This window comes from Grampus griseus (assembly GCF_964374135.1).
Source record: "Grampus griseus genome assembly, chromosome: 4".
NCBI lineage: Eukaryota > Metazoa > Chordata > Mammalia > Artiodactyla > Delphinidae > Grampus > Grampus griseus.
This window is the reverse complement of record NC_138997.1, coordinates 12212193-12234715: the sequence shown is the minus strand read 5'-3', so window position 1 is coordinate 12234715 and position 22523 is coordinate 12212193. Positions and strand designations below refer to the sequence as shown.

General features: G+C 36.7%; 1 protein-coding gene across 3 annotated transcripts in view; it reads right to left on the bottom strand.

Annotated features, from left to right (window-relative positions):
- The window catches only part of GRID2 (glutamate ionotropic receptor delta type subunit 2), a gene marked incomplete at both ends in the record, with an annotated part of 1377541 nt that overhangs the window by 135984 nt on the left and 1219034 nt on the right, over positions 1–22523 (bottom strand). For all 3 annotated transcript variants that reach the window (XM_082652914.1, XM_082652913.1, XM_082652915.1), the window contains one exon: positions 18782–18948. In XM_082652914.1, the coding sequence (XP_082509040.1) occupies positions 18782–18948 (167 nt within the window). The remainder of the gene's footprint in view (positions 1–18781; positions 18949–22523) is intronic.

Here is a 22523-nt window from a genome sequence, read left to right as displayed (position 1 = left end):
GGCAGTTGGGAAATATGATGAGAGAGGATGTGATCACTGAACACAGGATGTTTCAGGCTGGCTGCTGGACAGACAGACGTCTGCGCTACAATAAACCCACTTATTAAGGAACACCCAGGAAATAAAAGAAAAAGGCAATTTGCTAAAACGTATCCTTATTTTTAAAAGCTAACTGACATTTAAAATGGAGTACGTTGAAGAAACGGATAATAAAAATAAATCCTTCTAATATTTGAACATTGCAAAGATGGCAAATAAAGTTTTCACATGTGTTGAGACTTGCTGACTTTACATTATTTCTTGCTAACTCCTGTTTACCCTCGTGCAAAGCTCCTAATAAAATCAGAAACATCAATTTCATCTAGGTTCTGCAGGGACTGGACTCTCATCCAAGAGATAAGCCACATCCTTTTGCACTAAAAGTAGGCTGTTTAGAGAGAGCCTGACAAAGCAGTCAAATCGTGGAAAACAAAAAAAAAAACACCCAAGGCAGAAACCTCTCTCTCTTTTCCCCCATTTTCCCACCTTCCTCTTCTCTCTTCCCCTCTACTTCTTTCTCTTAGCTAACTATATATTTAGAACGTAGCTTATTATTCCTCAGGGGTGTCAAGGTTAGAGGTACACATTAAGAGGGCTCGTGAACATTCCATTGGCAATTTTCACACATACAAAACAGAACACTGCTGGGCAGTGTTATAAATATAGATATTATAGAATATGCCTCAATCCATGTTCTTTTTAGAAGTGTGAATGAATTTAGTGTTCTCAGATCTCAGAGTTCAAGAGTCCAAGCCTGAGATACACTGGTGTTGGCAGGTGCCTTAGGAGATGTTGCCAAATATATTACCTCATAAAAATGGAATTTGCCTTCTCTGCCAGTGTAAATGTGGCTACTTTGAGAAGACTTAACCACTGGGGTGGAAATGTGATAGTTGTGGAGGAGGCCCAGAGATTGTTCTAACACCTTTGTCCTCATCTTTTGTCCTATAGCTGTTTTTGTTTGTTTTGTTCCACTTTGTTCTTTCATGTCACAAGATTACTTTTTTCTCCATTTCAATGTATTTTAGGTCACTATCATCTCTCATTTGGATTACTGCAATAAATTTCATATTGGTCTCTCAGCTGCTAGAGTCTTGCTTCCAGATAATCAATAATCAACACAGCAGGCAGAGTACAGTTTATAAAATGTAAGATTTTTATACCTAATCTCACGTGAAAAGCCTCTGATGGTGTCCTGTCACCCTCAGGATGGAGGCTCAACTCTTTGACTAGGCTTCTCAGGCCGTGGCGGAGGTGGCGGAGATTTCCCCCCAGTGACCCCCCGTGCACCTCGCTAGGCTCCTTTGCTGCCACTCCCTCAGTCACATTCAGTCCACAGGGTGCCTCTTCCTCCTGTTCCTTCTGTCGTATACTATGTACTTTATTTCAGCAACTGTATTAATCTGCTAGGGCTGCCATAACAAAGTACCAAAGACTGGGGGGCTTAAGCCACAGAAATTAATTTTCTTGTAGTTCTGAAGACTAGAAGTCCTAGATCAAGGAGTCAGCAGGGTTGATTTCTTCTGAGGCCTCTCTCCTTGGCTGGTAGATGGCTTCTCTACTGTATCTTCATATGGTCTTTCCTGTATGTGTTTGAGTCCTAATCTCCTCTTCTTATGAGGTCATCAATCAGATTGGATTGCGCTTGCCCTAGTGACTTCACTTAACCGTAATTACCTTATCTTCAAATGCAATCACATTCTGAGGTACTGGGGATTAGAACCGAAACAAAGGAGTTTTGGGAAGACACAATTCAGCCCATAATATCAACCAAATTCAATTGCTCTTTAAATTGTTCAGCATCCGTTTCCCCTTCCTGATACATTTCACCAGAATTCTATATTTATTGCCTGTGTGCCCAGAACACAAATCACACTGAACAGAAAAGATTCCTTTTACTTTTTTACCTTTCCTTCTAGAGAGTAAGCAGCTTGGAGGCTGGGACTGTGTGTAGTTCACAGCTATAGATCCACTGCTTACCATAGTGTCTGGCACACAGCAGGTGGTTAATAAACACTTGTTGAATGGAATGAAGCATTGCTAGTTTGCGTTTTTTTCCTTCTCTTTTCAAATCAATTTACATTAACTTGAAACATACTAGGTATACCATATATGGCTAATTCCACTGATTTCAGCATGAATTTTCCTTTTAGGTTAACTTTAAAATTTTTATTGTATTTTATTTATTTTTTTGGCCACACCGCATGGCTTGCAGGATCTTAGTTCCCAACCAGGGATCCAACCCCAGGCCCTGGCAGTGAAAGTGCTGTGTCCTAACCACTGAACCGCCAGGAAATTCCTTAACATTTTTATTGCATTTTAAACTTATTTTTCATATTGGTCCTGTGGTGTGACTGTATCGAAACAGGCATACAATTGGGAATACTGAGTTAATGCAAGGTCCCCCATTCCATGTTCTGCCTAACAGCAGTTGCATGGATTTCCAAAGTGTAAAAATACAAAAGAAAGGACAGCTTAAGAATTCAAAACTGCTATTGACCAGGTGTTTCATTGTGGAGCCTCTCTGTTGTGTACAAAAAGTTCTTAGATTTAAAGTAGGACACAGAATTCTGCATAAAACATCCCAAAGGAATTTTTGTTTTAAATGTAAGGAATGTGAAAGCAGTCAGCAGCATCGGCTTAGAAACGCCTGCGTTTCACATAGTACCATGAAACAGTTCTGAGTTTTTAAAGCACTGAGTTGCTTTAAAAAGGAAATAAGACTGAGGGTTGTGTACAAGTTGCTTACATATTTATTATGGTTTTTTTGGTCTCTCTTCCCCACCTTTGCTCCTCCACAGTCATTTTGAGTAAGGGATATGCAATTCTGACTTTTAAATTTCAGAAAGTAAGTATTTAGGGGATTTGACCAAGGTTGCTCAATTTTTATTTTAAGTGAGGACATTAAAAGAAATCTGTGCTCATTTCCTAAATGATAGGACATTTAATTCTCCAAATATAAGATGGATATAATCTCAGAACAAAAGACAACTCTTTAAACTGAATTCATTGAGTTAAGATTTGACTACATTGTCCACCCCCCTTTTTTTTTTTCACTTTACAATGGGCCAGTGAACATCTGTTCAGAGCTGGTATCTGTTTGTAGAAAGGCACCTGAAGTTGACAAAAGAGACTGGATCTCACCTATGAGCAGGCCATTTAAACTGAGGCGGGGAGTAGAGTAGGAGTTAAAGAAGAGGTGAGTGCAGGAATGAAGGCCCTGAGGCAGAAGCAGGCACCAGGAACAGGCCTGTACCTTGGGATACAGGTAGTGGGGAAGAAAGAGGTACAGGATGAGTTGGGAGAGGTGGGGAGAAGTTAGACAAGAACCACCTTATGGGATCCTTTTTATCGCTTCTGTTTCCTTTTTGTCTTCATAGTGCCTGATTCAAAGCTTACATATCTACTTTGCCTTCAGACATCTCAAAATTTTGGAACTAGATGAGGATTTTAGGGGCAGAAGAAAGTCACAAGACTGATAGCAGGGAAATCTGGAATTTTCTGTAACTCAAACTCTGCCAGATTATGACTATGGCGCATTAATCTCTCATCTCAGGGATTTTGTTTCCTCACGACCTGGATAAAGATGGTTGTGAAACAGATGACAAATTATGACTCTTGTAGTTTCAAGAGTCTATGGCTATGTGATTTTAGGTTAACAAGGGACCTGTGGACTTTATGATGTCATGCAGAGGGAAAACACTGGAATATAGCCTTGAACATATAGTAGGGAACTTGCTGTTTTCCTTCTATAAGCAAAAAAAAAAATCTATTTTATTAGTAAATTTTTCGTCACCCTCCTTGAAAACTGGATAAAATTTAGTGACTATAAGAGGAAAAGTTTCTACTTTCAAGAAGTTATTTTGCTAACAAAAGAAAAGAAATAAGATATTGCAATATTTTATTGGGATAAAGATAATGGCCAATTAGGAGGTAGGCTTAGGTGAAAATCTGGAAGACTTCTATCCAATACACCAGTTAATATTATTTTGTTAAGTCTCTATAGGCAAAGCACTGTTCAAAACACCGGATGAAGTTACAGAGAAACCAGCTGATTAATAACAAAGATTCCAGAGAGACAAAAGGAACAACCACAAAAGGATTTAAAAATAAAAAGTTGCGTGCTATGTATTCCCAGCTGAGGTTCAACAAAGACCTGCTCTCTTGTCTTATTCCAGCTCTCATATTGTAAACAAGTGTTCTTTTTGCAGTATGTTTAGTGCTACTTAAAAAAAATTTTCTTCATTATCTTAATTGTGGTGAGGTTCCATAGGTGTATATGTCAAACCTAAATTGTATACTTTAAATATATAGTTTTTATATTGTAAAAAAAAAACTTGTGTGATATGATCAATACAGCAGTTACAAAAAGTGACATTGGCTGTTTAGGAAGAGTTCTTGGTTGTTGAAGTGGAAGGAAATCAACAAGTGGAAGTGAGGAAGAAGTGCAAAAAGACGTTATAACTTTAACTGGTCATCCCACTATATAATTTAGGTTTATAGAGTCAACACCAAAGTATTTTTCCTTTGTGCTCTCTAAACCCTAGTTCCTTAATCTATAAAATAGCTACAATAATCCTTCCCTCAGTGAGGTTTTACAAGAATCAAATGAGATAATACAGATTGTAAGTGATTTGTACATGATTGAATATGAAGATCAACAATGGAAAAAGGGGGAATAGAGTAAAGAGGCAGGACAAAAGATGCAAGGGAGAGAATGAGAATAGTACACAACAAGGCTGTCAGAGCCCGTGTATTAGAGCAGCAGGGCCCCAAGTGAGGACTCACTCTATGAAGTAGCAGCAAAAGCTTCCGCTGGAACTTGTTAGCAATGTAAATTATGCACACCTCCTGAGTCAGACACTCTGGGGCCGGGGCCCAGAAATCTGTGTTTTATCAGGCCCACCAGGGAATCTGGATGCTTGCTCAAGTTTGAGAACCGCCGTTACAGAAAACCATGAACATGGTGCAGGCAGTCTAGAGCAGCAGTTCCTGTAGTCATTTAAGAAACAGTTATCAAGCACCAACTCTGTTTCAGGACTGGTGTAGATTCTGAGGTTATAGAGACGGCGTCATTTGCCATCATTACTCACTAGGCACTTTTCAAGTCACTTCTTTCCTAGTGCTACTTTAAAAAATTTTTTCTTCATTATCTTAACTGTGGTGATGGTTCCACAGGTGTATATGTCAAAACCTAAACTGTATACTTTAAATATATACAGTTTTTATATTGTAAAAAAAAAATGTGTGATATGATCAATACAGCGGTTACACAAAGTGACGCTGGCTGTTTAGGAAGAACTCTTGGTTGTTGAAGTGGAAGGAAATCAACAATCAATAACAACCCTCGGGGCTTGGATTTCTTTTGGCTGCACATATTAGGTCTTGATTTTTTCCCCCTTTTTCCTTTGTATTGATAAATCCTAAATTTACATCTCTCTTCTCCAGTTTATCCAATCTCCTTTCATACTTTCAACAGTTTTCAGGTAGAACTCTTGATGTCACTACAAATTCAACATGTGTAAAACGAATAGCCTACTTTTCCTTTCCATGGGGCTCCCCTTTCCATGTTCCTATTTACAGTTTTCCAGTTGAGTCTATGGTATCACACCTCTTTCTGTTTAAGGGCATGACCTCCAGAGCCAGGGTTCAAATCCCAGTTCAGCCATTTATTAACGACAACGTGAGCGGTTTACTTAATGCTTCTACATGTCAGTTTCCTTGACTGTACAATGAGGTGATAATAGCACCTATCTCTTGGGGTGTTGTGAAGATTAAACGGGTCAGTGTATAGGAAAGATTTAGAAGAATGACCAGCACAAAACAGATGTGCAATAAATGATAGTATTATTATGGGTAGTATGGGTATTGATTCTTTCTCTTTTGTTCCTTATATTCTCCAGTATCTGTTAATTCTTCTTTCAGATTTGCTGTAAGGGACATTAGAGTTGACTCTCCAGCATCCCTTCCACCCTATTAGACAGACAGTCTGAGCTATGAGTATACGTTCTCAAGGGGATCTGCTCACTCCAGGGGTAAAAATATGACCTAAGATGAACTAGTTAAGCAGAAGGGACAGATTTGTTTTCATGCTTGAGAGGAGAGATTGCTCATTCTCTTCTTCTGAATGGAAACAGGGAAGCACATTGTCCCTATTGCTGCGTAAGCCTCCTTCATCACAAGGCAGGTCAGTCTGAGGACAGTCTTATCTCACTCCACCAAGGATGGAGAGTGGAGAGGTGGAAAGAGCCTTGGTCCTTGAAAACACTGCCCTCGCTGAACCTCCGAATCAACCACATTTGAAGACATCTACTGCTAGACGTCTTGCTATGTGAGATAAATTTCTTTCCTTAAGAAAATGTAACTTGGAGTTTATATAAGTAAATCACTTTCTATTGTTATTACTAGATTTTAGTATCTTTATAAAAGTTGACTATCTTTTTCTGCTTCTATTCTTTTCCCATTTCAGTGGATATCACAAATCATTTAAGCATCTTTTTCTAATTACGACTGAAGTAATCTCTGAAATCATCAAACCCAAATGTAATTCAACCAGTGTATGTCTTTCATAACTAGCACCTTCTACCTGTCAAACTGGAATTCTTATTATTTTGTCTTCTTTCCTAAATTTCACAAAAAGCTAAGTTCCAGTTTAATATCATCAAGCTTACCAAACCCAAGGCCAAAGTCTTAATTCTTCTGGTTTTTAACTTACTTTTGGTTCATGCTTGACCAAGTCAGTTAATGGTACCACTTATTTGCTCAGAAGAAAAAGTTATACTGATTCCTCCCTTTGCCTCCCCCATCACATTCATACCATTTGCCAGTCCTATGAGTCTTATAGCTACGAAAGGCAGGAACCTGTCACTCTTCCCCATCTCAGTTATACTACCCTAGACCGACCACCATCATCTCTCTCCTGGACTATCTTTACTAGTCCTAACTTATCTTCCTACATTCACTTTTGTTCACTGCCTCTACTGGCCTCCCTCCCACCATATTTTTTTCTTTATTTTAACAACTAGGAGTAATAAATACTCCTCTTTGAAAAATTCCAATGGCTTGCCTTTCTTATTTGGAAAACATTTGTAGTCTTTACTATGTTTTCTCAAGGTTCTATAATACAACTGGGCTCAACTAATTCTTCAATCTCCTTTCATACTATTCTCTTGTTTGTTCACTCTGAGCCACCATGGACTCCTTGTCATTCTTTAAACATTCCAAGCTGTTTCTAACTTCAGAGCTTTTATATTTGTTGTTACCTACGCACAGAATACTCTCCCTACACACTTTACATTCAAGAACGTAATTAAACATTGCCTCCCTAGAAAGGTTTTCTGTGACCCATACTGATCCATCTTTATTATCTGTCTGAGTTATATTTTCTTTATTGCATGTTTTCCAATAAGAAATTATCCAATTTCTTTGTTCTCTTATTATCGTATGTTTCCTCCTTCAACTCTCCAGAATAATGTAAGCTCCAGGAAAGCAAAACCTGTTAATCTTTTTCACTATTTTATCTCTAGAAAAACAAAACAGTATCAAGCACTAAGCTGCTCAACAAATATTTGTTGGTTGAATGAATAAACATTATTCCTATTCTCTAGTAAGTTGCTTGTGTTAGTAATTGCAAGTGAGAGTAGGACTATATTTCCCCCCTGAAACATTACTTAAGAACCTGTTGAATATGTACTACATAACTATTTATTATGGAAAAATTTTAAAAAGGCATAAGTTTTGCAATTTTTTTGCAAGCTAAGAACTTAGAACATATTTGAAGAAGTATGAACACAAGAAATGATTAACAAAAAAGTGACATATGTGGTACAGAGAAGATAAAATATAGAAACACAATGAAGGGCTTGATTAGAGCTGAATTTGCTAGGAAGACTTATGCTGAGGATGGGTCAGGAGTTGGAAACCACAGAATGCATAAGATTTGGGTAGGTTTGGAGAGAAAGGGATAATCGTGACACAGTGTGCTGAGATTCAATTAGGATAGTGACTGTGGAATGGAAAGGAGAAAAAAGCAAAAAAGGAACATTTGAAAGCAAGTTTTGGCCTCAACCTTTTTTTCCTTATCTCTATGTCCTTTCCATGGGCTATGTCTCTGGCTTTCATTATCTTAATGGAGAGTTTGTCCAAATCTGTATCTATCCTTCCAGCCTCTCCCTCAAGCTCTCACCCCGCATTGTCATTTGTCTGTCAGAGTCTCTACATTTCCCTGTATGGATGCACCACTGTCCAGTGTCTCAGACTCAACACGTCTAGATCAAAATGAGCACTTCCACTCTCAAATCAGTTTTTGCTCCTGGCTTCTTTTCTGAGAATAACTTCCCCATCTCCAATCTGGGGCAAGGCTAAGGATTTCAAAATCATGTTTGGTTTCCCTTTCCTTCAACTCTGTGTCTAGCCAATGGCCAACATCACCCCTACAATGTCTCTCTGTTTCCTTCCATTTCTATTGTCTTTAGTTCGTGTCTTTTACTTTTCCTTAGTGATTCATTCACCCATTCATTCAACTAATATTTATCAAACATCTGCTATGTGGTAGGCTTTCTTGTAGACGCTTGGAATAAACCTCTGAATAAAGCAGACAAAAGCCCCTACCTTCTTGGAGCTTATATTATAGATATAGTAATGGCTTCCTACTGGCATCCTCCTTTCTAGTTAATTCCTTTTTTATTTCATTGCGTACATTCTTTCTAGACTGATCAGAAAGCACATTTCTGATTCTGGTTAGTCTTTATACTGATTTCTTCGATGTCTCTCCATATCATAATCCACACAGCTTGCCCTGATATTCAGAGCCCCTGGGTTCTGCTCTGTCCTATCTCATCAGTCTTAATGAAGTACTCAGCAACGCTCTACTGAATATATTTTGGCTGGGAGGTAATCTGTTTGACAAATTTCTGCAGTTGCTAAAAAACACAGAAGAGATTCATATTAGTAAAATTGGTGTTGATTAGCTCAAAGAATATGAGAGACTGCCCAGAAGGGTCATGCTGACTTTTATAGGGAGTGCTACATAGATCTTGGTTAATTAATAGAAAAGAAACAAAAAGTTGACTAAAATCATCAGAATAAAAATATTACTATAAAAAAGATTATTTTGGAAAAAGACTGAAAACCTTATCGGAACAGAAATCCCACCACACTTAGTTTCAGGGTGCTGGCTCCTCCCATCATATCTCCCTGTCTTACCATGGAACATTGGTAAGAACATCATCAAGGCACAATTTTTATATACATTTTCTGAGACCAGTAATATGTAAAATAAAAACATGTTGAATTTCAATCATTTAAAATAGTCACTAACATTATTTCAAACATAAATAGCTTCATAAAGTGACAGGTATAGAATGGATTATCAAGAAAAAAGGTGAATGCACGCTTTGAGGTATATTTCTGTTTGAAGTTAAAGCAAGGAACTATACTCATTAAAACAAGAATCATTGTTGCCTCTGTTAGATATTATTCTGGACTACATAGACTCATAAATATTATTCCATATGGAAATCTTATATTTTTATCTTAGCCATAATTTAGTTCCAGAAATAGTACAGCCAGCCTTCTGTATTCTACACCCACGGATTCAACCAACCAAAGATTAAAAATATTTGGAAATAAATTTCAGGAAGTTCCCCAAATCAAAACTTGAATTAGTTGTATGCCAGCAACTATTTACATAGCATTTACATTGTATTTACAACTATTTACATAGCATCTACATTGTATTAGGTATTATAAGTAATCCTGAGATGAGTTAAAGTATGCAGAAAAAAAGAAAAAAGAAAGTATATGGGAGGATGTGTGTAGGTTATTTGAAAATATTATGCCATTTTACATAAGGGACTTGGGCATCCATGGATTTTGGTATCCATGGGGGTCCTGTAACCAATCCCTTGTGGATACCGAGGCATGACTGTAGGCTCTGTTTCATATTAGTTAGCATTCAACATGTGATTAGTCAATCTGGCCAATTATGAAGTTAGTTTTTTTCTAGCTGCTTAAAGAACTATGAAATGAGATGGATAAAAGGCAATTATGGATTCTTCCCATTAAAAAGTCATGATGAATGAAAACCTCCATGAAGGAAGAATTAAAGTTTTGGCCAAGTATAGTCTTAAGCTATTTGTAGCAAAACAAGATAAAAGGGAGGGAAAACAATTACAGTATCCTCCCACAGCTTTCAATTTTCAATACTTGTACTGTTTACTTCTGATCAGCTGATGCAAGGCAGCTTCAGTTGCAAATGGATCTGCCCCCTCAGCATAATGGGAGACTCTGCTGGCGTGCTGTTTAAGATTCTGAAAGTTACCTGAATTTCAGGGGAACTAAAATGCCATTCAGTATCTTAATGTGAGAGAAGGCAGCTCCAGGAGCAGCATGAAGGCACTTTGGATGCTTGCTACCATGGTGCACACGGGGGTGTGTGTGTTTAGGGAAGTGGGAGTGGGAACTACGGCATTACGGTGTTTGACAGCATGAGTTCAAACCTGGCTCTGCAACTTATTAGCTTTATGTCCTTGGAAAACTGCTCAGCTTTTCTGTTACTCAGTTTCCTCATCTGTAAAAGGAAGTTAATCATGGTATTTACCTTTTATGGTTATTAGGAGGATTGAATGACTTAGTATAGTTAGGGCACTTAGGTAGCACCTGGTTGGCTCATAGTAAGCCTTTAATGAATGTTAACTATTATCTTAGGCTATAGTATAGTTTCTCTGTAAGTTAAGGATAACATAATCCATAGCGTTCTATCCGTCACTTGTGCTACTTTTTCTGCATGTCTATAAAGTAGTGATAATTTAAAAAGCCGATGCAGGGGACACGGGTTCGTGCCCCGGTCCGGGTGGATCCCATGTGCCGCAGAGCGGCTGGGCCCGTGAGCCACGGCCGCTGAGCCTGTGCGTCCGGAGCCTGTGCTCCGCAACGGGAGAGGCCACAACAGTGAGAGGCCCGTGTACCGCAAAAAAAAAAAAAAGTAAAAATAAAAGGAGATTGAATTTTTAAAACAGTAAAAAATGTCTTGGCGCTGAGTCTGATGTACTAGTTGTTAAATGTATTTACTAAGTAATATCCCTGGCTCCTTTATGTAAGATATAAATGTGCTTCTTAAAACATTTATTCTACTAATAAATTTTAGAGCTAAAAATTTTTAACAAAGAGAACTGACAGAACAGGGTAGGATGGAACACTGGACTGGCAGCCTGGACTTGTCATCCCCAGGGCATGTCCTGACCAAGGGTTAGACTGTGGGCAAGTCACCCAAATTCCCTTCCTGGTTTCACATATGCAAAATTAGGGAGTTTATCTAAATGCATGCCAGAGTCGCATTCATGTCTCATGAATTGTTTCTTCTATCAACATAGTTATCATGGGAGCTCACGTGCTTATTCCCATGTTGTTACTATGCTTACAGTATTTTAAGGGTCTATAAAAAAAGTAGCACATTTTTGATTATCCTCAATGATATCAAATTTTCCCTTTAAAAGGAGATTGAGGGCTTCCCTGGTGGCGCAGTGGTTGAGAGTCCGCCTGCCGATACAGGGGACACGGGTTCGTGCCCCGGTCCAGGAAGATCCCACATGCCGCAGGGCGGCTGGGCCCGTGAGCCATGGCCGCTGAGCCTGCGTGTCCGGAGCCTGTGCTCCGCAACGGGAGAGGCCACAACAGTGAGAGGCCCGCATACCGCAAAAAAATAAAAATAAAAGGAGACTGAATTTTTAAAACAGTAAAAAATGTCTTGGGGCTGAGTCTGGTGAGTAAAATGGGTCGTTTGAATAGAAAAACTGTGATGTAAGTATAATGGAATAAGAGTGTTTTTGAGAGAGGCTTATAATTGACTCTGGAGGGTGTGTGTGTGTGTGTGTGTGCCTGAGTGTGTGTGCATCCACGTGTGTGCATGAATGTGTGCTTTGAAGTGCAATACACATTTAACCTTTTAAGTTCTGCAATGTTGTGTTATAAACTCAGCCTTTAGTCTCACCTAATTTATACCACTATAATAACTATGCTTTTTGAAAACAACTGCCTTTTGAATGAAATGATACTTACTCAGATCTAGAAACAGCACAAATCTAATCTAACAGCTAATCCAACTTGCTTCCTGCAAAGCAGCTTGGTCCAATGTCGCAGACTCATTATCCAGCTGAAATACTGCTTTGTGTCTTGCACTAGTCATGTATCTTCTCTGTACCTCAGTACTTTTCTCAAAAAAGTCTAATGAAGATTCTTGTTTATAAACGGTACTCTCTTGTACCTTGGATGAAGTGTTCCCCAAATGCTGTATGATGTAAGTACAAGGAAAACAGAATCACGTTAACACTTCAGAATCTACTCCATGAGATTGCACTGCCTGATGGCTGAGTTTGTGTTCAGCAGTGAGAATGTTATGTGCTTAAGGGTAAAGTCTTGTCCTTTTCTTAAAATTTCGCTACTGCTTTGCAAGATTAATAAAACTAATCTCAAATCATATAGTAGCATATATGATAAATATTTTTGAAACATTCACATACTGGAAATATCATCAACGGTACTTATACCTCCATTTATTTAGACCAAATACTGCAATAAATGTAAATCACTTTGGTTCTCCACTGGAAGCAGCAGTCAGAGTGATTGGTAAACCCCACAGGATGTTAGTCATAAAAATAGCTCCATCAGGATTCAGGAAACAGAGAAAAGTGACAAAAAAGCTACCTCACTTTTTCTCTTTCATTGAAGTTCCCTAAATTCAGCATTCTAAATTTAAAACAAATGTTTTAAAGGGGGATTGCTTTGAAATATGAATAGTACATTCTTTTCAGTGGTTTCCAGAGGCTATTCCTTGTTTAATATATGCATATTACATGAGAAAAGAAAATGATTTCCTTCATTTAAATGTTAAAATGTATATTATTGTCTTAAATAAAAATATATGTATAAACATATATTAGTATTTTCTTCTATTATCTCCCTTTGAAAGTGAACCTTCAATGTTCCCTCTGGTTTTGCAGCTCCTCAAACGTATTTTCTTACTTTATATAAACATGTGCATCTAAACTATCTATTTTTCTTGATCTAGAACAGAGAATGTGAATGTGATGAAATCAGTTGGTTTTAGCACTGTGTATGTGTGTGCGCGCGTGCGTGTGTGTAAGTGTTGGTATATACAGTTGACCCTTGAACAATGTGGGGTTAGCAGTGCTGACCTTCCTCATAGTAGCAAATTTGCATGTAACTTATGTTATAGGGGTATCCTAGGTTCCTCCTTATCTGAGGTTCCTCCATGTCTGCCATTCTGCATCCCTGGATTCAACCAACAGTGAATCATGTAGTACTATAGTATGTACTATTAAAAAAAATCCGTGTATGAGTGGGCCTGAGCAGTTCACACCCATGTTGTTCAAGGGTCAACTGTATATATAATTAAAAAAATACTATCTGGTGTGTGAGAGAGAAGAACAATACTTCTAGGGATATATAAACATGATTTGAGCAACTATAGAACAAAAATCTGTAAGCCAGAAGATTGTCTGACATATCAAAGTATCTACTAAGTAGTGGATTATCATGTTGTTGTTTTAAAATACCCATTACTTTTCTAGAAATAATTTTCCAGTTGGTTTTACTTGGAGGTGAAATAGAGCTTATGCAAAACTTGTAACAGATGAACAAGAAGGAAAAATAAGAGTTGGAAGAAGAAAAGAGTGGACTGTTTATGGCCACTTGGATCTGCACATCCTTCCCCTTTCAGATTCCTGGATTATATGTACTCCTCTGATTTCCACCAAGTCCTGTCCATCCCTCTTCAAACTGTAACTTTTTTCTAATCTTTTCTCCTTCTCATTGAGAATATTCTCACTGCTTAACAGCTGGAATACTACACCGCCTTGTAAATGGCCTTCCTCAGTTAAACTCTGTCTTCGTCTAACCCAACACCTGGGACCCTTCAAATACTCCTTTCTCTAGATATTCTCCTCTTCAGAGCCCCACAAAGCTCGTGAGGACACAAGCTCTAAGCTGTGTTTGAGTCCTAGCTCTACTTGTCATTAATGTGTGACTTTGTAAGACACGTAACTCTGAGTCTCAGTTTCCTCAAATTTATAAATGCAATTAATAAATGCCCAATTCACAGAGTTGTGGTGAGCATTATATGAAATACATCAAGTGTTTAGCATAGTATATACTTATTAGACAGCAGCTATCAATATTCTGGTGTATCACATTTAATTTTCGCTTCTCTACCTGTATTCACCTGCCAACATTCTCTCCAGTCAAGTTGTTCTTTCTCACTGTCCTTTCACTACACGACGACTGTTTTCACTTGTTATTTCATGTTTTCCTGAGTTTCATGTTTTTCTTACCTGTACCCGTCCCCATATCCAAATTCTATTTGCCCTTGAAGTCTTCCAGCTCAAGTCTAATAAAATCTTTTCTATCCTACTCAGCAATGATTTCCTTTTCTCTAATTTTTTCAGCATAGTCTATATAATGCAGTTTACTGTATAACTTCATATTACTTAATGTTGACATATGTATCTTGATAACGTCACTCCTGCTCTCAAAGTGGAGGGACTGTAAATATTTTGTATGTCTAAAGAGAAAACAATTAATTTGTTTGTTTGACTTCTGGTTATATCCTTCCAGCCAACCAAGTGCAGAGTTTTAAGCCAGTTGGTGACTTATTTTGGAGCTGCTATAGGCAATCAGTGGAGGCTGCTTTTTTCTCTTCCTGAAAAGGGAAAAAAGTGCTTAGAAAGTTGGGAAATAAAAGGATTAGGGCTCTATGATTTTAAGTTAAAGAAATATTTTCTACCTTCCTTTTTGGAATGAAAGTATAAAAATTCTTACAGCTGTGAGTAGAAAGAAAGGTGGACATGTGATGTTTGTTTTCTCTTTCTTGTCAGTTTTACTAATCATTGTATGAAAAATTAGAGAAACCAAGATAAATAGAAAATTATTATGATAAGAGAAGATAGAAGACTTTTTAATATCAAGTAAGCACAAAGGATAAGTACTCAACGTATTTGATTATAAGTAAATAGGATCATCTTTGAGCACAAAGTTAGGTAGATCTTTTATTCATTCATCAAATATTTATTGAATGCTTACTCTATGCAGGCATGAGGTAGGCACTGGAAAAAGACTATATCCAAGTAGTTCAAAACTAAACAAATAGGGCTTCCCACCCTCAGTTTCTGTGTCTATAAAATGAGGATAATAATAGTACTTACCTCATGTAAGAACTCAGGGTCTGGTACACAGTAAGCATTATACAGTATGTTTTATATTATTTTTATAAGCTTTTAAAAGAAAGATAAGGGAAGACAAGGTGCATGAACACCAAAAAACTAAACATAGAACTAGAAAATGTCAAAAATTTCCAGTTTTATTGCTTTTTTGTGATTCTGAGCAAGTTATTTACCCCTTTGGACTAGTTATCCCTGGTAAAAAAGGGAACTACTGTTCATTCCATTTCTAAAAATTCTGAAATTCTGTGATTAGGTTGAAATATTGTTTATGCATCTTTGCCACTCTCCATGAATTCAACTAAATCATTCTCCATACAGTTTGAAATATGTCCTTGTTTTTGTGCCACTAGGTGGTTCTATTCCCAAAGTTTAGGGTTAGCAGCCAACAGGCGAAAAGGGACTCTTTTATTGATGAAGCATAAAATTAAACTCATGAGTTAGTTACTCCTTGACACCCACTAAGATTTGAGAACAGGGGTGAGCTTGTACTAAATGCTCAATAAATATTTTTTTTTGTTATCTTTTTAGCCTTATGAATAGTTAAGGTTCTAAGATCGACACTGGAACTAATTTTATTAACAGCATAACGATATCACTCTGAAAAATTCAGTTCTCTTCCATTCACAGATGTCTTTAATGTAACAACTTTTGATGATTTTATTATACTAAGAACTATTATGAGACAAAGGCCACAGAAAACATTTGATGAACAAATAGTGTCAGAGAATTCATTGTAAACATTACCCACCACACTAGTACTCTGACCCATATATCTGGTGAGATATATAAATTCTTTAATTTCTGCTACCAAATTATCTAGTATCTGTAGAGACCAACGAAACAGAATTCTTCTATCCAAATCTACAGTCATATATTGTAGCACTTATTGGTCCTTAAAAGTCACTCCTGTACATGTCCACTCGCATACAATTGCACAAGTGAGCATATCACTACAGCCTATGCCTCTGATGCCTGACATGATGCTTGCCAAAGCTCAGGACCATCCACTCAGTGTATGTACTTGTAGCCTAATAACTCTAATAACTGTGCACTAATATGCAAGTGTGTAATAAAGAAATAGACAACATTTCATATGATTGTTCTGAAGTCATTAAAATGTAAAGCATACAAGATACTGGGCAGATAGCAGATAATAAACGTAGTTACTATATCATTATATAATATTTATTACATATTAAAGTACTTTGATATCAAATATGTGTGGTATAGGCACATAGTTACTTGAGATATAATTAGTATTTACTTATTAAAAATCACTCTGAGTACTGTCATTTCACTGAATATAATCACACGAGCAATCAGTGATCTAGTTTAACTAGTGGTCCAGGATAAGTTGTTGTAGTAAAGCTATTTATAATAATTTCTAAAGTATAATACAATGATTAGTGTGATGGTCTCTATAACTTTTAAATTAGTTAATAAAAAGGAGTTCTTTTTTCCCTGATGGCTATAGCAAAAGGGAATGAATGCAGATATTTTCTGGGTTCAGGGACAGAGTTTAGGTGATAGATTAACGCTGCACATATGTATAGAGGGGGGCTGGCCAGATCGTGTTTCTTTCCTCTCTCTTCCTCCAGATGTGTCCAGGGGACTAGAATGCAGAGTGTCATTATTAAGGAACTCCACAGAGAAGGACAATTTAAATTGTCAACATCCATGATGCTAATCAAAGGAAAAATAATGCTCATTGCTTAATATTGTGTTTTAGTAGTTCAATGAAATATATTCACTCAGAATTAAAATCTCTGTAAGGTAAAACACCACATGGATAATAAGAAATAGAACATTTGGTGTGACTGGTTAAATACTTCTTTAATTGCTATTATGTTTGTGTATTGATTTTATTGGTTTCATTTTTTTTGGCATAAAAAACCCAGAAATCAGGTCTGGAAACAAAAAATATCTGTCGTGAAGAAAAAGCCAATTAACCGCAACTAAGGAATAAACCATCCTTTTCCTGATGACCTGGTTCATGTTAAGGATCCATTAAACTTCTCTGCTGGTCTTTTACCATAAAACCCTGTCATTCCCTTCACTCCATTATGCTTTCCATCCTCTCTTCTAAATTCATAAAAGCAATGGTGTGCCTCTTCTAACAAGTAGAAGAACAATGGTGGTCCCTGGGACGAGAAGCTGCATAGAGACCTGCAGTTGACCCGCAACTCGCAGCAGAATTCAGCCAAATCACAGCTCTTACGTTCCATCAATGAGAAATAACTTTTTTTTTTTGATGTGGACCATTTTTAAAGTCTTTATTGAGTTTGTTACAATATTGCTTCTGTTTTATGTTTTGGATTTTTGGCCGCGAGGCATGTGGGATCTTCGCTACCTGACCAGTGATCAAACCTGCTCCCCCTGCATTGGAAGGCGAAGTCTTAACCCCTGGACCACCAGGGAAGTCCTGAGAAATAACGTTTTTAAAGTCACTGATTTGGGTTGTTTGTTACACAGAAAAGGTGACTAATGTAGGACCCTAGGGTTAATTTAATATCTTCATTTGCTGATAAAGAGAGAGGTCTAGGTTTTTAGTTAGCTAACAGAAGAGTTATAACATAAATTTGGACTACTGACTTGTTTTGTTACACACAAAATGCCTGGCTTTTTGTTATCTTGAAATTTGGAGGAATACAACTCAAATAGTTTAAAATTTGGGGCCTTAGTACTACCTAGAGTACTACCCAGTACTGCTCTCTTTCATCTGGCTTTAGCTTTTAGAAAACAGGTACAAAAATATCTAGTAATAAATCAAAGAAATCAGTGGCAAATAGAACATACTTCTACCTGAAAGATATTTCTCTCTCTTAGGTCCAACCTTGTTTGGTAGTAGAGATAATAAAATGCAGTGATCTTGTAAATTCCTTTCAGGCCCAAGTCTTTCATCTACATCATTAATATAAAATATACATTTAAAATTTTCTTTCTTAAACAACTTATAAAGAAAATTCTGATTTGAGGATGAGTATAATTTCTTAATAAACTGTCTTCTAAATTTCCATGACAAAGTTTCACGTATACTTTGACACCAATGACAGACTCTAAAATTTTTACTCTTTTCCTTTGCAAAATTGATATGGAAACATCCCTATAAGTATGTACTTCAAAACTTTAACCTGGTCCTGAAGTTTATTTTATGCTTTGGTGTTTTTAGAAAGGAATGAATTTTGCTAACTCTATGACAGTTTTAGCTCCTAAAAATTCAGAGGCTAAACTCAATTAAGTTTTTATTTTATTTTGTATATCAGTTTTTTGAGAATAACCAGTTATATGCAGCAGTAACTTTTCCCTTTTTATGCGAAAAATAATACTTTAGTACATGCTTTAGGAAATGTCTTATTGAACAATCACTTATAATTCCCTTTTGTTGTTGTTTACTGTGGTTTTCCAAACAAAGAAAACAAAATGTAGTAAACTAAATGGAGTAACCAAGTGGATTTTCCTTTTTCTATATTTCCTCTCTTCTTATTTGGACCACACACAAATCTTACCTTTGTGAAAAAACATCCCGGTAAGGACTGCCATGCTGCAATGCAATTCCATATCCTCGATCAGCAACAGTATTCCCAATGGTGTAAAAGGAGCAGTCTGGGTCATTGATAGCCACGTATTCCAATACAGCTGCATCCCATACAAAAGCATAATTTCCATATTTTACCTGTGCAAATATGGAGAACAAAAGAAGAAAATAGGATTTAAGGTTGGAATTTTAAGTCATATAGACAGGATAAAAAATGTTACACTGGTATATATTTAATTGTGCAAAAAATTAATAGGACCTGTATTTCAAACTAAACACCTATTCTGCATGAGAATTTGGCTTCTGGTTAATTTACAGCTCTGTTCTCTTGTAATAAAGTTGGAATGTAAAATGACGCCTGAGTAGTAAATGTCATCTGAACTGGGAGAACAGTAAATGCAGGAAAGGAAACCATGTCACTGAGCTTCTCTGAGTGCAGTAATTCTTATAGCTGGCCTTGTGTCTTTGGGGACCCTGGAAATTGTGCTTTTGGAGTTGTTACAAGAGATATTGACTCCTTTGGATTATTAGGCTTCCAAGCCAGATAGGCTTTTGCACCCACCCAATCTGGGTATCATCTTCTTGCCTGTGATGTATATTCTACATGAATTCTGCAAGTAAAACTCACACTGAAGAGAAATAACTAACACTGGCCTGCTGGCAAGATATATTTCTTGTCCTTCTAAGTTAATCTGTTGCCAAGTGTGACCTATGGTAATCTTGTAGCCAAACTTGGTGGGCATTGCGATAAGGAAAAAAATAATTATACAACATTGTCTATCACCATGTAGGGAACATGACTTTATTCTGGGTTGTTTACAATATCTTTTAGTGATTATCTTTTTTTCCCTCAGTAACCTAAGTCAATTTTATCAAAAATAAATACTGATATTAATAAAGTTAATTTAGAAAATTATTACATATACAGAACTTAATGAATTCATAAAATAAACAGAACTAATAATTAAATCAAATATTCAGTTTGTTTATTTGCTTATTTATTTGAGGGGAAAGTAATTTCTTGGTAAATCTGATTAGGGAAAAAGAAAAAATGTATAAGTACAGGTAGAGGGAATGATGTCAGCAAAATGGGTGAATAGGAGGTCCCTCACCTTCATACCCCCAGAGAAACGACAATTTGGCAGCCATCCACAGACAAAAGTGCCTTTGTGTGAGCCTTGGGACCCAGGCTGCAAAACTCTGGTGGAGTCTAAAACTGACAAAGAATGCTTTCAGAAGGTAGGCCTGTACTCCAGTGGCCGGTTGGCTAACTGTGGTCCTGGCTGCAGTCCTAGAAGCAGCCCTATTTCCCTGTGGACTCTGCTCCAGATATGTAAAGGTAACAGGTAAGGATGTCCATTCTCATCACTTCTATTCAATACAGTACTGGAAGTTCTAGCCAGAGTAATTAGACAAGAAAAAAATCCACATTTGAAAGGAAGAAGTGAAATTATCTCTATATGCAGATGACATGATCATATGTGCAGAAAATCCTAAAGAGTATACAATAAACTACTAAAACTAATAAACAAATTCAGTCAAGTTACAGGACACAAACATACAAAAAATTGTGGCATTTCTATACACAAACAATGAACTATCTGAAAAGGAAATTAAGAAAATCCCATTTACAAAACAACAAAAAGAATGGAAGAAACTAAACCAAAGAGGTGAAAGATTTGTACAGTGAAAATTACAGTAATGAAGGGAATTAAAGAGGACACAGATAAATGGAAAAACACCTTATGTTCATGGATTGGAAAAATATTGTTAAAATATCCTGACTACCCAAAGTGATATACAGATTCAATAAAATCCCTATCAAAATTCCAATGGCATTCTTTACAGAAATAGAAAAAACAATCCTAAAATTCATATGTAACCACAAAAGACCCAAGATTACCAAAGCAAACTTGAGCAAGAAGAACAAAGCTGGAGGCATCATGCCTCCTGATTTTAAAATATGTTGCAAAGCTATAGTAATTGAAACACTATGGTACTGGCATAAAAACAAACATATAGTTCAAGGGAGCAAAATAGAGATCCCAGAAACAGATCCACACATTTATGGTCAACTAATCTTCTGAAAGGATGCCAAGAACACATAATAGGGACAGGATAATCTCTTCAATAAATGAAGCTGGGAAAACTGGATATCCACACAGAGGAAATGAACTTGGAATGCTATCTCACACCATATACAAAAATCAACTCAAAATGGATTAAAGACTTAAGCATAGGACCTGAAACTGTAAAATTCCTAGGAGAAAACACAGGGTAAAAGCATCTTGACATTTGTCTGGATAATGATTTTTGGATATGACATGATCAAAAACATAGGAAACAAAAGCAAAAACAGACAAATGAGCTATCAAACTAAAAAGCTTCTGCACAGCAAGTGAAATAATCAACAGAGTGAAAAGGCAGGCTATAGAATGGTAAAAAAATATTTGCAAACTATATATCTGATAAGAGGTTAATGTCAAAAAAAATAGGGAACTCCTACGACTCCATAGCAAAAACATAAAACTTGATTAAAAAATGGGAAAAGGACATTTCTCAAAAGAAGACATACAAAAGGCCAAAAGATACATGAAAAGGTGCTCAATATTACTAATCATCAGGGAAATGCAAATCAAAACCACAATGAGATATCATCTCAAACTTGTTAGAATGGCTATTACCAAAAATGACATGACATGTCATTTGAAATGAAATGACAAGACTAAGCGAGGAGATGGAGAAAAGGGAATCCTTGTACCCTGTTGTTGGGGCGTAAATTGTTACAGCTAGTAGGGAGGCTCCTCAAAAAAAATAAAAACAGAACTACCATACAATCGGGTATATATCCAAAAGAAATGAGATCAGGATCTCAAAGATATATATGCACTCCCAGGGTCATCACAGCATTATTCATAATAGCCAAGATACAGAAACAACTTAAATGTTCATCAACAGATGAATGGGTAAAGAAAATGGATAAATAATAATGAATATACAATGGAATATTATTCATCTTTCAATAAGAAGGAACTTCTGCCATTTGCAACAACATGGATGAACCCAGAGGACATTATGCTAAGTGAAATAAACCAGACACAGAAAGACAAACACTACATGATCCCACTTACATGTGGAATCTAAAACAGTCAGACTCACAGACGCACAGAGTAGAATGGTGGTTGACAGGGGCTGGGAGGTGGGAGAAATGGGGAGATGGAGGTCAAAGGATACAAAATCTCAGTTATGCAAGATGCATACGTTCTGGAGATTTAACATACAGCATGATGAGTAGAGTTAACAATACATGGTATTACATATCTGAAATTTGCTAAGAGGGTATATCTTAAGTGTCCTTATGACAAGAAACCATAACTATGTGAGATGATGGATGTGTTGATCAGCCTCATTGTGGTGATCATTTCATAATGTATACTTAGATCAAAACATCAAGTTGTGTACCTTAAATATATATAGCTTTTTGGGCAGTTGTACATCAATAAAGTTAAAAATACAGATAGTTAGAAACTGGAAATGAAATAAAATATTCAGAAAGATGTTCAAAAATAATTGTATACATGATTCTATAGGAATAAAATTAAAATATCAATAATGTTGATAATTTCCTGGAAAAAGAAAAATTGCCAAATTTTCTCAAGTAGAAATAAAAATGTCTCTAGAACAAAGAAAGAGCTAAATTAACCTTGATACTA